The sequence below is a fragment of the Chanos chanos genome, chromosome 10 (assembly GCF_902362185.1).
Source record: "Chanos chanos chromosome 10, fChaCha1.1, whole genome shotgun sequence".
Classification (NCBI taxonomy): Eukaryota; Metazoa; Chordata; class Actinopteri; order Gonorynchiformes; family Chanidae; genus Chanos; species Chanos chanos.
Genome location: NC_044504.1, coordinates 6,618,341 through 6,633,356, shown reverse-complemented (window position 1 = coordinate 6,633,356; position 15,016 = coordinate 6,618,341). Strand labels below are relative to the sequence as shown.

Below are 15,016 nucleotides of genomic sequence, written 5' to 3'. Positions count from 1 at the left end.
GAGTGGGGAAAAACGCAACTCTGGACACGTGAGAGTAGGACACATGCGAAAAGGAGGTAAACACTTCTTCTAGGCACTGTATCTGTTCACATTTTCTGAGATCGATGAGTTACTCAAAAACAAATGAAAAAAACAAAAACAACAACAACAGGTTTTATGTAAACAAATAATTTTGAAAGGTTGAACATTTACAGTTTTGTTCTTTTTGTTCAGGGCCAACAATGGTGTCAATCTGAGCAGAGAAAGGAAATTTTTCAAACATTAATTTCACATTCACTCAGTTTGATTTTGTTGTGAGAGGGAAGTTGAAAAAGTCAAACACTTCATGACCAAGCTGCTAGGGGGCGCAAAAGTCCAGATTTTGTGTTTTCTAAATCCTCTTATTAATATTGTATGAGAATCATATGAGAAACAGGAAGAAAAAAAAAACAACGTATGATGCTCCGAGATGAAGCGATGACAGATACTCTTTTCAGACAGCACGTCCTCTACCAACACTGAAAACATTTGAGTTCATGCCCGTCCTACGAGGGTCTTCAACAGAAGTATCACCACTCACTGAGGATTTCACTAGACACTAAGACATTCTATTAATCAGATAACGCTTCATTATAATACGTTCAAACAATTTCTGAATCTGGGATCACACTGTTGACTGTCGAAATGTTTTTGTTTTGTTTGTTTGTTTGTTTGTTTGTTTGTTTGTTTGTTTGTTTGTTTTGAGGAGAGTGGGTCTCATAGGGTTGCATTTTTGTGCCAAGAGGCAAGGTCTTTTCTTGGAAAATTCAAGATGAGTACAATGACATAATGCTGTCCAAACACATGTGTGTAAGTTGAAGTCATAGATGAACTTTGACTTTGTAAGTCAAAAAATGACCTCTGAGTTAGTTTTTGCAGCCTTTCTCCTCAGTAAATAATGTTTATTGCATCTACTATCTGAATTAAATATAATTTAAGTATGTTCTGGATTGAGATTTGATATATTTCGCTGGATTATGAGCTGACCATTCACTCCACAGTGGTAAAGTACACTGTGTCTCTTTACTGCGTTAATCATAATTTAACTATGTGTTGAATTATTACCTGTCTGCTGTTTACTGTAATATCTGCAGTTTATCGTTTTAATGGGAAATAACATGGCATAGCAAAACATGAAACTTTTCCTAATACTTCTATCATCTTGACCACAAAGAAAATTATGAGCACTTTTTGGAGAAAGAAAAACAATATATAATTAAGTCTGTCTAATAGGTTTAGATAATACATACACAAAGACATACACAAACTGTTTGTCCATGTACTTATAAATTAGATATTTATGTACAAACACATTTCTACACATCCAAAACATCAGTAGTAAAAATACAAAACTTGCTTTAGCTTGTAAAAAAAAAAAAAAAGAGAGAGGAAAAAAAAGACAAACCAAAAAAAGAAAAAAAAAAGAAAAAAAAAGAAAAATGTGAATCACTGTTGTTCGAAGTGAGCCAGCAATAACATGACTGACAACATGCGTCTGTTGCCGTGGCAACCCCCGAAGAGTATGCAGAGACAGCCAAACAACAATATCCTGTTCACCCTCTCTTCCTAACAAGAGTCTTTAAAAGGCTGGACTGGTGAGATCAAGACTACTGTTCCAGTCAATAATAATAATAAAACAAAGATAGTAAAAAAAAAAATGCTTTACACAAATCTCTCCGTATGAACAGAAGATATGTGCGTAACAATGTCCACATTTCGTCGTGGTGAGAACTGTTTTCATAAACACATATTATCTGTGGTAACTGTTTAATGTCCGTATGAGACCAATACATCTTGTTGTATATTGTTGAAATGAACTGAAGATTTTTTTTTTTTTACTAGCAGGACCCGAGCAGCAAGTTTTGGCATGAGCTGTTTCTACGCAGATCTGAAGTGGTGATTTTACCTATAGCACTTCGATGCTTTTAGGACAAAGGATTACAGGCTTCTGTTTAGAAAAAAAGAGAGAGAGCAGATAAGATACAAAAAAAGGAGTGAAATAATGTCCAGCCCTCCCTTGGACAGAATACCGTCCTTTGGCTGCCTATTGGTGGAGCCTGGTGATTGGCAGGTGATTACAGGCAGAGACTCCTCCGTGTTTATCTGTGTCCACTGACATTGGTCTGAGATAAAAGACTCAGCCTTAGTCCATTCAAAATGCATTTTGTTTCCATATAAATGAAGGTAGAAAACAATACAAAACCATAATAAAACACTTACATATATACAAACACACTAGAACTCACAACTCAAACCATAACATGCACACACCTGGCATTCTCTCTCTCCCTCTCTCTCTCTCTCACACACACACACACATACAAAAACACATACACCCACAGACACACAGTCATAGAGCAAAAATGCCAAGTAAAACAACAGTATATGATTTTACAGTGTAATAACAATGAATGAGAGATGACAGGACATGAAAACCCTGCTCCCCCGGGTTAAACGGATGTCTCCGACTGCAGGCGGAGAACAAACTTGTGAGATTTGGGGTGGATGAATTCCTCCGACAGTTTAATGTGCGGAATGGCCTTGGCTGTCACCACCAGACTGAAGTCCGCAGACTTTAGAACGAAGATCGTGCCGTCCCGTAGTCCGCTGGTGACCGAGGCTTCGCTGACCAGAGTCCACTGTCTGGCCTGCCAGCTGTCACGGCTGTACTGAAGCGTGGGCCCGGCAGTCAGGTACTTCTCCAGAAACGCCTGTGGGGCCAGGTAAACACGGTAAACAGGTAAACATGTTACTCTTGATACGATAAAGATACTTACACGGATGAGAAAATGAAAAACAGCTCAAAACTAAATACACTCCAACTGTCGTCAGGAACTTGCGGGGCTCTGTGTGTGTATGTGTGTGTGTGTGCGCATGCATGTGTGTGCGCGCATGTGCGTGTGTATTTACGATCACGGATGTCATTTGCTCGTGGGAACATGAAGAGGAATTGAGACTGAATCCTGTGTTCTGTCACTGTGTGTGAGTATGCATGCGTGCGTGTCTGTGTGTGTGTGTGTTTGTCCGCATCTGATCTGATCAGTTGTGTGTGTGTGTGTGTGTGTGTGCGTGTGTGTGTGTATGTGTGTGTGTGTGCGTGCGTGCGTGTTTGTGTGTGTGTGTGCATGCATGTGTGTGTATGTGTGAGAGTTTGCATCACCTTGGGCGTCATATTGTTGGTGATGCAGAAGGTGAGATGAGACTGAATACTGTCCATGCTGTGGAAGTGCTGCTGCCTAGTGGTGCGGAGGTATTTCTGCAGCGCGCGGGCCATGGAGGGAAAGATGGCCTGGGCTGCCTCACGGGGATCCATCACCTCTCCCGGGGGTTTCTTCTTCTCCTCCTCCTGCAGTCGGCGCACGTGAGTGAACGCCTCCTCTACTGCCACCACAAGCCTGAGCAGGGGGAGTGCAGTAGATTAATACTGGCATTGTCATAGCAACCGAATATGATCTCAGAATAGTCACAGTTTTATTGCTTGGTTCATCTCTATTTTTCCCTCTTTCCTCTCACATATATCTACCTGACTTTAAGTCTGTTTTATTCTCTCTTATTCACTCCTTCTACACACTGCCCTGTTTTTTTTTTTCTTTCTCTCAGTATGGTTATACAGTCGTCGCTCAAGCCGTGTTTTGTTTCCCTTATTTTACCTTGCTTTTCTTTTCCGGACTCTTCTGTCGTAATCTGCTTCCTCGTAGTACAGCTCATTGTGAGTGGTGTCTCTGTGGCGAGCGGCGGCGGCCATTTTGGCTCTAGACTGACCTGCCACGGTCTCGCTGCCAGGACCTGACAGGAAAAAAAACCAACGGCATTGTGGGAAACGCTTTGTGCTTCTACTGCTAAAATATTCCTGTGGAAAACAGTGAGTGACACTCCGCAACTGGGACAAGTATGCAAACTTTAAACTTTATGCGTGCCTTATCCCTCACTAAGATAAGAAAAAGATAAGAAAAAAAAATCCCACGGTTCTTTTCAAAATTGAGGTCACAGCAAACAGAAAGAACATGTTTCATTAACATATTAAAAAAAAACCCAAAAAAAAACCAACCATACACACATTTTAAAACGATGCACCTTGATTACCACAAAAAAAGATTCGTAAGAGCAGTGAAAACCAAAAAAAAAGGGGAGCTGAATTTAAAATAGGGGCATTAAATATTAATTTTACACTCATTCCATCACACGAGTGCCTTGATCTGGTTGTGGAGTACACCTGGCCACAAGGCCCTGCGGGCTAAAGCAGGTTGCGTCTGCCTCGATAAACACCTTCAACGTGTTCGCTACTGCTCAGCTCATTGTTATGCAAAGCACATTAATATTTAACGAGATGCAAATTCGCTCCATACAGAGATATGGTATACACCGCGAATTATGCATATTCATCCCTGTTCAGACGATGAATAATTGATGTGGGTAACAGAAGCAGGTTCCTGTGGTGCTGAACGGGTCTGTTATCCATGCAGCTCTTGCAGAGAGAAAGGGCACTATTGAGATACAGCTCATGTCAAATCAGGCGAATAAAGACTATATCATATCTTATGTAAAGGGGAGTAAAAATGATAACAGATTATGTGAAGAAATGCACGCATGCACCCACGTACACACATACACACACACACACACACACACACACAGACCAGGGACAGGCCTAAGGGCTTGCAGACCTTCCCAGTCACCAAGGAGACCAGTGAGACTAAATATATTCTTGTCTATTCTTGAGAGCAAATATGTGTGTATGAGGTGTGTAGGGGAGTGAACACAGAGGCTGGATGGGTGATGTCTTTATCAGTGATGGAGACGAGTGACTTAGTGAAATGAGAGAGAGACGAGATAGAACATAATTAATAATTAAAGAAAGACTGGAGGCAGTGGTCTCCTCTTATGAATTTTTTTTGGAAAGTTCTTTCTGCCAACAGGGTGATGATCCAGTTAGGAGGTATGAGAGGCCAGCGAGCAGAAACACAAACCCTCGGACACACACACACACACACACACACACATGCACACACACACACACACACACACACACCACACACACACACACACACACACCACACACACACACACACACGCACAGACTGCAGAATTCAAAAGAGTGAAATCCAGAGAGGATGTGCCTGACTCTGATGAACTATTGACTTGCTAGAAATCCTCCTCAACATACTAACACACACATACTCACTCTCTCTCTCTCTCTCTCTCTCTCTCTCTCTCTCACACATACACACACACACACACCACGCATTCACACACACACACGCACGCACGCACGCACGCACGCACACACAGACACACACACACACACCACACACAAACACACATATACCACGCATTCACACACACACACACGCACACAGACACACAGACACACAGACACACACACACACCACACACACACACACACACACACACACACACACACACACACTGCACCGAGTGCTACAGGGCTCCATTTGCACAGGCTGCTGGGAAGGCTTGGTCCTCTAGAGGCAGTCTGAGCCTCAGTGTTAGTTTTCACTGTTCCAAGTTTACAAGCCTAAGGCTAACAGCACAAAAAGTAGAGAGAAATAGAGAGAGAGAGAGAGAGAGAGAGAGGGAGAGAGAGTAGAATGAAAGTGGTACCAGGTACCAGGTAATGCCAAAATATAATGTATTTAACACAATGTGTTCAACATAGTGTGTTTGGGATCACAGGGATGGTTTGCAGGGCACTGAGGGTGTGTGAGGGTCTATGTGTATTTGTGTGATCCAGGGTTGGACAGTATGTCCGTTTGTGTCAGTGTTTGTGTGTGCGCGCGTGTGTGTGAGTGTGTGTGCATTTAGAGAAGCAAATCTGATAGCATTAATGAGTGCAGTGAATTGTGAGCGTTACCAGCATTCCATAACATCCATCACAAAAATGACTTACTGTCCAACAGATAGGCTTTCAGTTTAGCTTTGACTGTAGTCCAGAGTTTGACAAGGAGGAGAGTAACACAACACACACACAAACATAGACACACACAAACATAGACACACACAATATCACACACAGAGAGCTTCAATAAACATACTTTTAAGGACTTTTATGTATTCAAACTACATCACAATTTACCTGCTGTACCTTTAGAAATAGCATAATATTAAATCGGATGTGGACCGTTACCAGAACCAGACGAGGTCCAGTGTAAACCAGGTCTGACCAGGACTCACCATCTACGTTGTAGACTTTTAGTCCGGCCAGGTGCTTGGCTGCCCTGGTCTTAGCAGCAGTCAGCAGAGCGGGGTTGTGTACAGGGAAGTCCTTATAGTAGTGCTCCAATATGACCAGAGCTGCCCTCTGAATGCTAGACAAAGAAACAGAGATGAATGGACAGAGGCAGAGAGAAAGAGAGAGAGGGAGTGGGAGAGAGAGAGAGAGAAAGAGAGAGAGATAGAGGAAGAGAAAGAGAGACAGAGGGAGAGAGAGGAAAGAGATAGAGAGAGAGAGAGAGAGAGAGATGAGGGGGGCAGTGAATGGCAAAAAAAAAAAAAAAATCAGAAATCACATGAGAACAAAAAGCAGAACAAAAGAGAAGAATAATTTAATCAAGAGAGAAAGGAGGGAAGGGAGAAAGAGAGAGAGCAGAGACAGGAGAGGGTTTAAAAAACTCCCTTACATTCCTTTGGTAAGGGAGTGGCTGAGGAAAGCAAACTGGGTGATTAATAGTGCATTTCCCCCTGGCTTAAACTCCACGCATGATTAATGCATTAAACATCACACACTACCAACCAACTCTGCACAGGAGACCAGCTCCGCTACAGAACAAGGGCACACACACACACACACAGATAATGTGAACTGTCTGTCTGTTGATCTTGACTCTGTCGGAGACTCTAGAAGCTTTTTAAATAATTTTTAAATAAAAACACAAGGTCACCAATAAAAATGACCTGACCTGATTTGCTCTCATGAACAGATGGTCCTTTGATATGATTATTGTACAAAAATGCACACTCAAACTCGAATTTAACTGCTATTTAAAGAAGGAACTTCGCCATTAATGACATGTGGATCCATTTTAACAGTTGGATGAAACAAGGATGAAAAATATAACTAAAACTACAAAAGAAATCTAAATGTCTAGATAAAAAAAAGCTGAGCTGTCAATGACAGATGAGGTAAATTCATATGTCAGGAAGGTTGTGTGAACTCAACTTCCCTTTTAAATATCTAGAAATGAAAGCTTGTCAAACAATCCAAAGAGTCAAAAGCCAGAACCATCTCAGTCAGCCCTGCCGGCTGAATCCTTTCACCCACGGTTACCATCTTGCAGTCGCCTCCTTCCGCTACCGTCAAAACTCAACCGCCCTTTGTCTGAAAGTCAGTTCTTCTTCTCTTATCTTCTGATCTGCCTCTGTTCTTTTCTCCCTGCGCGATGCTCTTTTTAGGCTTTTTTGACAGCGCGTTTATCCTGCCCTCGTTTAAACTGCACTTGTCTTTTGGTCAGCTGCCCTGTCACCTTGAGCCCAAAACGAGCTCGTTTGACGGCATGCGCACCGCGTTGGAGCCGTTTCTTTTCCCTACAGCCCTGTTGTTTTTGGCCTACACTTCCCTAAGCCTCCACGGGTCTCGCTGAGCTCCAGCAGCTGGAGAGACGACAATAAATTCTTTGAAAGAGAAGCGAAGGCCAACGTGTGTGTGTGTGTGTGTTTGTGTGTGTGTGTGGTCCGTGTGTACTCCACCTCAGCTGTCCCAGGTTGTAGTGTCGGATCTCTCCGTCTGTGGAGCGAGTGACGCAGAGAGAGAAAGAGGCCTGCAGCTGTCGTAACTCCAGCAGCACCACTGCCAGGTAATGAATGAAGAGGAGAGAGTCCACCAGCGACACGGCAAACTGCACAATGCCCTGGTAATTCTCATCCTGTTATGCACACATAAACACGCACGCACAAACACACGCATAAACACACACACACATACACACACACACACACAGATTCATAATCAGTCATAATTATATTAAAATGCAACTTATTGTCTGGATTTTTAAAAGTAAGAACCTTCAGGGGAAGCACGAAAAAAAGAAAAAATAAGAAAAAAGACACAAATATAAATAAAAAATCCTTTTCATAGTCACACACACACACACACACACACACACACACACACACACACACACACACACACACACACACACAGATATCCTTACCTGTGAGTCCAGGATGCGAACTCCATAAAAGAGCCAGTAGGAGAGGAGCAGTAACAGAGTTAAAAGGCCCAGCAGAGCTCTGAAGACCACCAGCCTGGGCAGGGCCGCCCGTGTGGGGCGTAAAAACAGCGCCCACCCTGCCAGCAGGAGGATGAGGAGCTTAAAGGCCAGCGAGAGGAAGAGGCCTTCGCACGCCGTGCCGCAGGCCTGCAGCTGCTCGGGCCACAGCAGCTGAGGGAGAACCAGGAAAGCCAAGGGGGTGACTAGGACCAGCAGACCCAAGATTAGAGTCAGAGCCAGGGGAATGAAACGCTGGCATCCCAGCTTCCCAACAGAGCCCTCCGTCTCCTCCTTACTGAAGTCCACCAGGTCCTCCTGGGACAGGCTGTGGTCTGACGTCCCTGTGACGGCAGTGGTGGTTTCACCCCAGTTATCATCCTGCGAGGAGAAGGGAGACAGTGTGGTGTTTATTGCATGTCCTTCAAAAACCTCTACAGGGAGTTTCAGAAGTAAACACACACACACACACACACACACACACATACACATACACATACACATACACATACACATACACATACACATACACATACACACACACACACACACACAAGCATAAGCACACACATGGTACAAATTTGCAGGGGTTTTTCAGGGATAAAGGATGCTAATGCTCAAGTGCCTGCTTTATTCCTGAGAAGTAAATAAATAAATAAACAAATATAAAAATAAATAAATAAATACGAATATTCAAGAGGTTGTTTGTGAGCGTTGGTGAATTTCTCCAAACCTTCCACGGGCGCTAATGCAGAGCGACAGCTGCGAGACTGCCATAATAAGCACATACAGTTGACAGACACCTCCAGCTCACATGCATTTTAATACGCATGATGAGACGGCACAAATCAGCCTATCAGAGCTTTAAAAGGTGAAGGGAAGGGGGCGGGGTTTCAGCATAAACAGTTTGATAATGCGATGCAGAATGCTGAGAGTTGAAGATTATAGTTCTTTCGCGAATAATACGCCAACCCAGGTAATGGATTTTTCCTTTTTTTTCTGCTCTTTAAGTATCCGTTTCAGGCCTAGACGTTCATTTGTTTGTTTGCCCGGTTTCTCTGATTAGAGGCGGGAATTCATTGCTGTCTGTATGATAATGGGGTTTGAACTGAGGCTATAGCCTTTCATCTGCTGAGTGGAAAAGACTCATTTGCACTGGGCAGAGATGACAGCCATAACACAGTCACAATAATGATGGAAAACTGCCTCGAAAAAAAAAACAGAATGAGGAAAGGCGCAAAGGTACAAAGGAGGAGAAAATAATTGGTTGGAAAGGAAATGTAGAGACATGAAAGGCTAAATCCAGCCCTCTGTCTGGTTATGTGGAATTTCATCTATGCAGAATAAGGCTAATGAAACAGAGCTTGAAGAAAAAAGTGATGCAATTGATCTGAACTGAGCAGTAAGAGACAGGGAATCTTATGTGGGTTAGAGAAACACACACAAATATATATATATATATATATATATATATATATAGATATATGTGTGTGTGTAAATATATATGTATGTATGTGTGTGTATATATATATGTGTGTGTGAGTGTGTGTGTGTGTATGTATGTATATACATGCATGTATACACATATGCACACACCCACATGCATGCTTACACAAAAGAGGGTTTGCTTTTAATCCTACAAGAGGAAACCCTACACTTAGGGCCTGTAAATCCTATTAATGAGGTCATGAGGTCAGAGGGTTAAAGGTTAAAATCACAGTGGGGTGGGTGAGGGGCTTTTAATGACTTTAGGTTACAATAGACAGCAGGCCCTCATAAAAGCCATGCCACGCTGAACCAGATCCTTACGCTTAGAGAGGCATTAACCTAGAGCATCAGAGACACACACACACACACACACACACATACACACACGCACACACTCACTCACATACAAACCACACACACACACACATGTGCACAAATTCACATACATACACATGAACACAAACGTACACACACACACTCACACTCACACACACACACAGACACATACACACACACACACACACACACACACGTACACATAAGCGCACACACGCACACACACGCACACACACACGCACACACACACACACACACACACACACACACATACATGCACAGGCACACAAATACACATAAGCGCACACACACACACACACACGCGCGCGCGCATACATGCACACACGCACACGCACGCACATGCACGCACATGCACACACGCACACACACACACTCACTTGCATGAAAGGGCAACAGAAAAACTGTAATGCTTTGAGTGCATTCACAGAGGAGAACAAAAGAAACGCCCAGCACAGCAGCACTGTAAAGGTGCTTTTGTATGTGAGAGGGAGAGAGAGAGCAAGAGTGAGAGAGAGAGAGGAGAGAGAGAGAGAGAGAGAGAGGAGAGAGAGAGAGAGCAAGAGTGAGAGAGAGAGAGCAAGAGAAAGAGAGAGGAGAGAGAGAGAGAGAGAGAGAGATGTGAAACCATTAGGGAAATGTGTCGTTAAACTGCACTTAACACTCTGTATGCCTACAGCATGCATGCACATATGTGTGTGTCTGAGCGTGTGTGAGTTGTTTGTTTCACTCAAAACAAAGAGAGCTATACATTCCAGTTGAAAAATAAAAGAAAGACAGGAAAAAAAAGAACAGTAAAGGAGTGTGAGAATGTTCTTTGGCTCTCCAACCGCTACCCTCCGCCCTTTTCCTCTAATTCATTTTAAAGTAAAACACTGTCATATCGGGTCCTCAGTCTGCACAGTCACAGCTACCTGAAGGCCCAGACAAACCGGGCCCATACCCAGGGCCTGAACACGCAGGACGTCCCAGTCACAGGAGCAGGAATGTGGGGCCGCAAAGGGTAATTCATCACCCCCTGCTCCTCACAGTGGTTCAACACTGAGAACCAGAGATGAATGCAAGAACAAAAGTCTTTTTTTAAGCGCTTTCTTTCAGTCAGGAAGGTTGAGGGTACTGCGTGTGTGTGTGTGTATGTGTGTATGTGTGTGTGTGTGTGTGTGTGTGTGTGTGTGTGCATGTGTGTGTGCATGAGTGCGTGTGCGTGTGTGTGCGCATGTGTGTGTGTGTTTGTGTGTGTGCGAGTGCTTGTGTGTGTGTGTGTGTGTGTGTGTGTGTGTGTGTGTGTGTGTGTGCATGTGTGTGTGTGTGTGTGTGCATGAGTGCATGTGTGTGTGTGTGTGTGTGTGTGTGTGTGTGCGTGTGTGTGTGTGCGCTTCCTGTATGGCTCAGTGGCCATATTCTACTCTACAAGAAAAGTTAGAAAATATCAGAACTGCATTTTACAGAACAAAAAAAGTTTTGATATTTTCAGAAGCCCATTTATTTTTAGAAACCAACCCAATAAAAATCAACCCAATAAAAACCAACCCAATAAAAATCAAGATGTCTAGTGGCAGCTCTAGTCCTTCTGTTTCGACATCACACCAGCATTGCAGTACCAGCCTATAGGCACTTTCTAAAGAGCTACAAAGAACCACTACCAGGTCTCAGTTGGTTGGAAGGGTGTAGCACTTACTGTTAAGAACTACTCAACAGGGTTGTTTGAAACTGTTTCGTTTTTAAAACTCAGTAATAACTGCATTTCCATGGCAACAATGCCTAATGGTGTTCTTCTGTGGTGGTCCAGTCTGTCTTATTTTCGGGCGGCAAGAAAACGGGTCTTGGTTTTTTTTCTGCACTAAATTTTTCTGCACTAAGTAGTAAAATGGGTAATTGTGTGTGAGCATGTATGTGTGAGAGTATACACATGTGTATATGTCTGTGTGTGAGTAACAGAGAGAGTGAGAAAGAGAGAATTTTTCATTGGCTAGTAAAACTGAAGTCCCTGTTTACCTTAATTTAAAATCAGATCAATCTTCCCATTACTTCAATTACATGAAGTGCCCTAATTCAGCAGATTAACTTTACAGTAATCCCACATAATCTCCACAGACAAGAGAGAATATGTGTGTGGTGTGTGTGTGTGTGTGTGTGTCTACAGACCTAGTCTCTCTCTCTCTCTCTTTCCATCTCTCTCTTATCTATATTCCTCTTTGCTATCAGGTGATAGGTTGCAGATTCCTTTGGGAGCAAATGAAAAAAGAGGAACAAACACCATGCCAGTCCCTCTTTAAATTAGTAAACACATGCACACACATGCACGCGTGCACACACAGACATACACACACACACACACACACACACACACACACACACAAACACACACACACTATATGCTGAGATCTGCCAAACAAGGTGTGGGCAAAGGGCAGGTATGCAAGGCCTCATGGGAACTGTAGTTGTAGATGATTGTGTGGAAAGAGACTTGAGGGCAGTACATCTTCACTTATATAAATTTTAACTAACCATCATACTTCACATTACAGAGCACCAAACAAGGTAAGAGACAGTCCTCCACAGAGAGAGAGAGAGAGAGAGTGAGAGAGCAAAGGGGGGTGGGAGGGGGGGGGGGGGGGGTTGAAACAAGGGGTATGAAATGTAGCGGAAGTACAAACATCACATTTACCTTTCACAGACCCACACACACACACACACACACACACACACACACACACACGCGCACACACACACGCACTCACAAGTACACACATACCTTGACAGAATAATTCAGTGGCCTTAGTTTTGAATAATTGAAGACATGAATAATTCATATCAGAGAGGGCTAAACATGCACAAACAAACACACACACACACACACACACACACACATACACACACACACAACACAAACACACTCATTCAACCATGTAAACAACAAAGCCAAACAATCCATCAAGTTCACTTCCACACGTGGCATCCCACGGGTTCGCCTTGGTGCCGGAGTCTCTGAATGGAAATGAGAGTTGAGAGCACTGGTCTGACGGCTAACAGCCCAGCGCTCGGCTGAAGGACTCTCAGAAGGGCATCGGATTCAGTTACAGGGATAGCAATGCCATGGTCCCACAGAGAGTGAAAACACACCACTACTCAACAAACTAACCCACAAACAAACAGATGATACCACAGCTGTGGGGCTCCAGACAGTCAAGCCCAGATAAGGAAACAAAGCTGATTGATCGTAAATCAAGCGCTGAAAAGACGATTTTTCATTCGAATGAATTGATATGAAATGAAAGCTTTGTCCACCAAAACTTTGTTTTGTAAAGTCGATAGACATTTTCCCTTTGGTTCACGCTCACGGACTGTTTCCAGAGCAAAATAATGGGTCACACCCTCGACAGGAATGCGGCCAGAGCTGGGTTTAAAAACAATGCAGCTTCGCATCAGTGTGAATTCACTATTTTTCTGGATTTATTATTTCTGGCCGACCAAAAGGGCAACAGCTATGGAAAATGCCTTATGTTAAAATAGAACAGACTTCCTGGGCAGAAGTGAGAAGCAGACAGATCCAGCGCAACCACGCAGGGCTTTAAAGCATTTAAAAAATTAACATGAAAATTGTCTCCTTTTATCACGGCACAACATGTTTCATATTTCATCACGATTTATGCCAAATCTGACACTTACAATAACACGTTCACCTGTATGTTTATATATATATATATATATAAACACATGAAATGTCAATGACCAATGTTGAATGTAAATTTAACGTTGCATTTCTATATTGGTTTATTAATGTGGAAGATAAACTGAAAACTGATTGTCATGATAACATAAACCAAAGATGCATTCAGACAGACTCTGTTTCTGTGTTTCTATCGGAGAGAAAGTGTGAGAGTGAGCCGAATGACAGCAGTTCTGTGTGCTTACTGGCTTAATGCCATCATATCGACTTTTAAAGACAACAAACTCAGGGGTATTTTTACCGGGTGATAATCTGCCTGTGAAGGTTCAATAAGGCTCCTAAAAATCTTTTTGTTTTTTTGTTTCTGAAATTAATTTTCTTTTTTTTCTTTTTTTTTTTTTTTAATTTTGAGGGTCGTTGAGGAGGGTATGAGGACTTAATTTGAAGGGCAGTCTGAGGTGCTAAAGGACTGATCTCTCATTGGCTGTTGGGCTTTAGCGTTGCTAGGAGCGAAGCAATTGATTGGCCGTGCCAGACCAAACAATGAAACTAGTAGGACAGCGGACTTAGCTAAACCCTAGGGTCCCTAAGCCTCTTATCGTTACACAGTGGACTCCAACCCAAAATACAGTGGAGAGTCTCCATAGAGCACAACACACACAATCACTTCAGACTTCATTCAGATGGGTACAGACACACACAAATGCACTTACTCACACGCACATGCACACAGACACGCACACACACACATAAACACACACACACACACACACACATACTCACACACACACACAAACAAACACACACACACACACACACATACACACACGCACACACATTTCATTACTATAATAGCTTGCTTTCAAGTATGAATAGCACACTATAATGAATGGCTTCATATCACAGAGTACTCTATAGTAATGTGATTTTTTTATAATGTAATTACATTTACCAGTGTCTACCAGTATCAGCATTACAGCAAAATATGTGCTTAACAAGACAGTTATCTCTGTACAGTAAACAATAGCATTTGTGAGAAAATTCATAAGTAAGCAGTCAAAGATCTCACCAGCTGTGAGAGGGAGGGCTGGTGAGGCTCCTGTTGGACTGTGAGATTTTAGTGAGTGTAGCATGCAGTCAGACTTGGTTAAAGACCTCAGTCAGTGAAATGAGTGTTTAACCGCAGGGATTAAAAAGATCTCCTACCCGCCGAGACACACACCGCACACTCACAGCACACACAACCCAGCCCTGCCACAGA

The 15,016-nt window shown here is 43.0% G+C and overlaps 1 protein-coding gene across 1 annotated transcript in view; it reads right to left on the bottom strand.

Moving 5' to 3' along the window:
• Positions 1-2,468: 2,468 nt before the first annotated feature.
• Positions 2,469-15,016, bottom strand: part of vangl1 (VANGL planar cell polarity protein 1) — an 18,916-nt gene continuing 6,368 nt past the window's right edge. The window contains exons 3-8 of the mRNA XM_030787092.1: positions 8,187-8,624; positions 7,723-7,898; positions 6,211-6,344; positions 3,669-3,804; positions 3,179-3,413; positions 2,469-2,729 (exon numbers count right to left, since the gene is read on the bottom strand). Of these exons, the coding sequence (XP_030642952.1) occupies positions 2,469-2,729; positions 3,179-3,413; positions 3,669-3,804; positions 6,211-6,344; positions 7,723-7,898; positions 8,187-8,624 (1,380 nt within the window). The remainder of the gene's footprint in view (positions 2,730-3,178; positions 3,414-3,668; positions 3,805-6,210; positions 6,345-7,722; positions 7,899-8,186; positions 8,625-15,016) is intronic.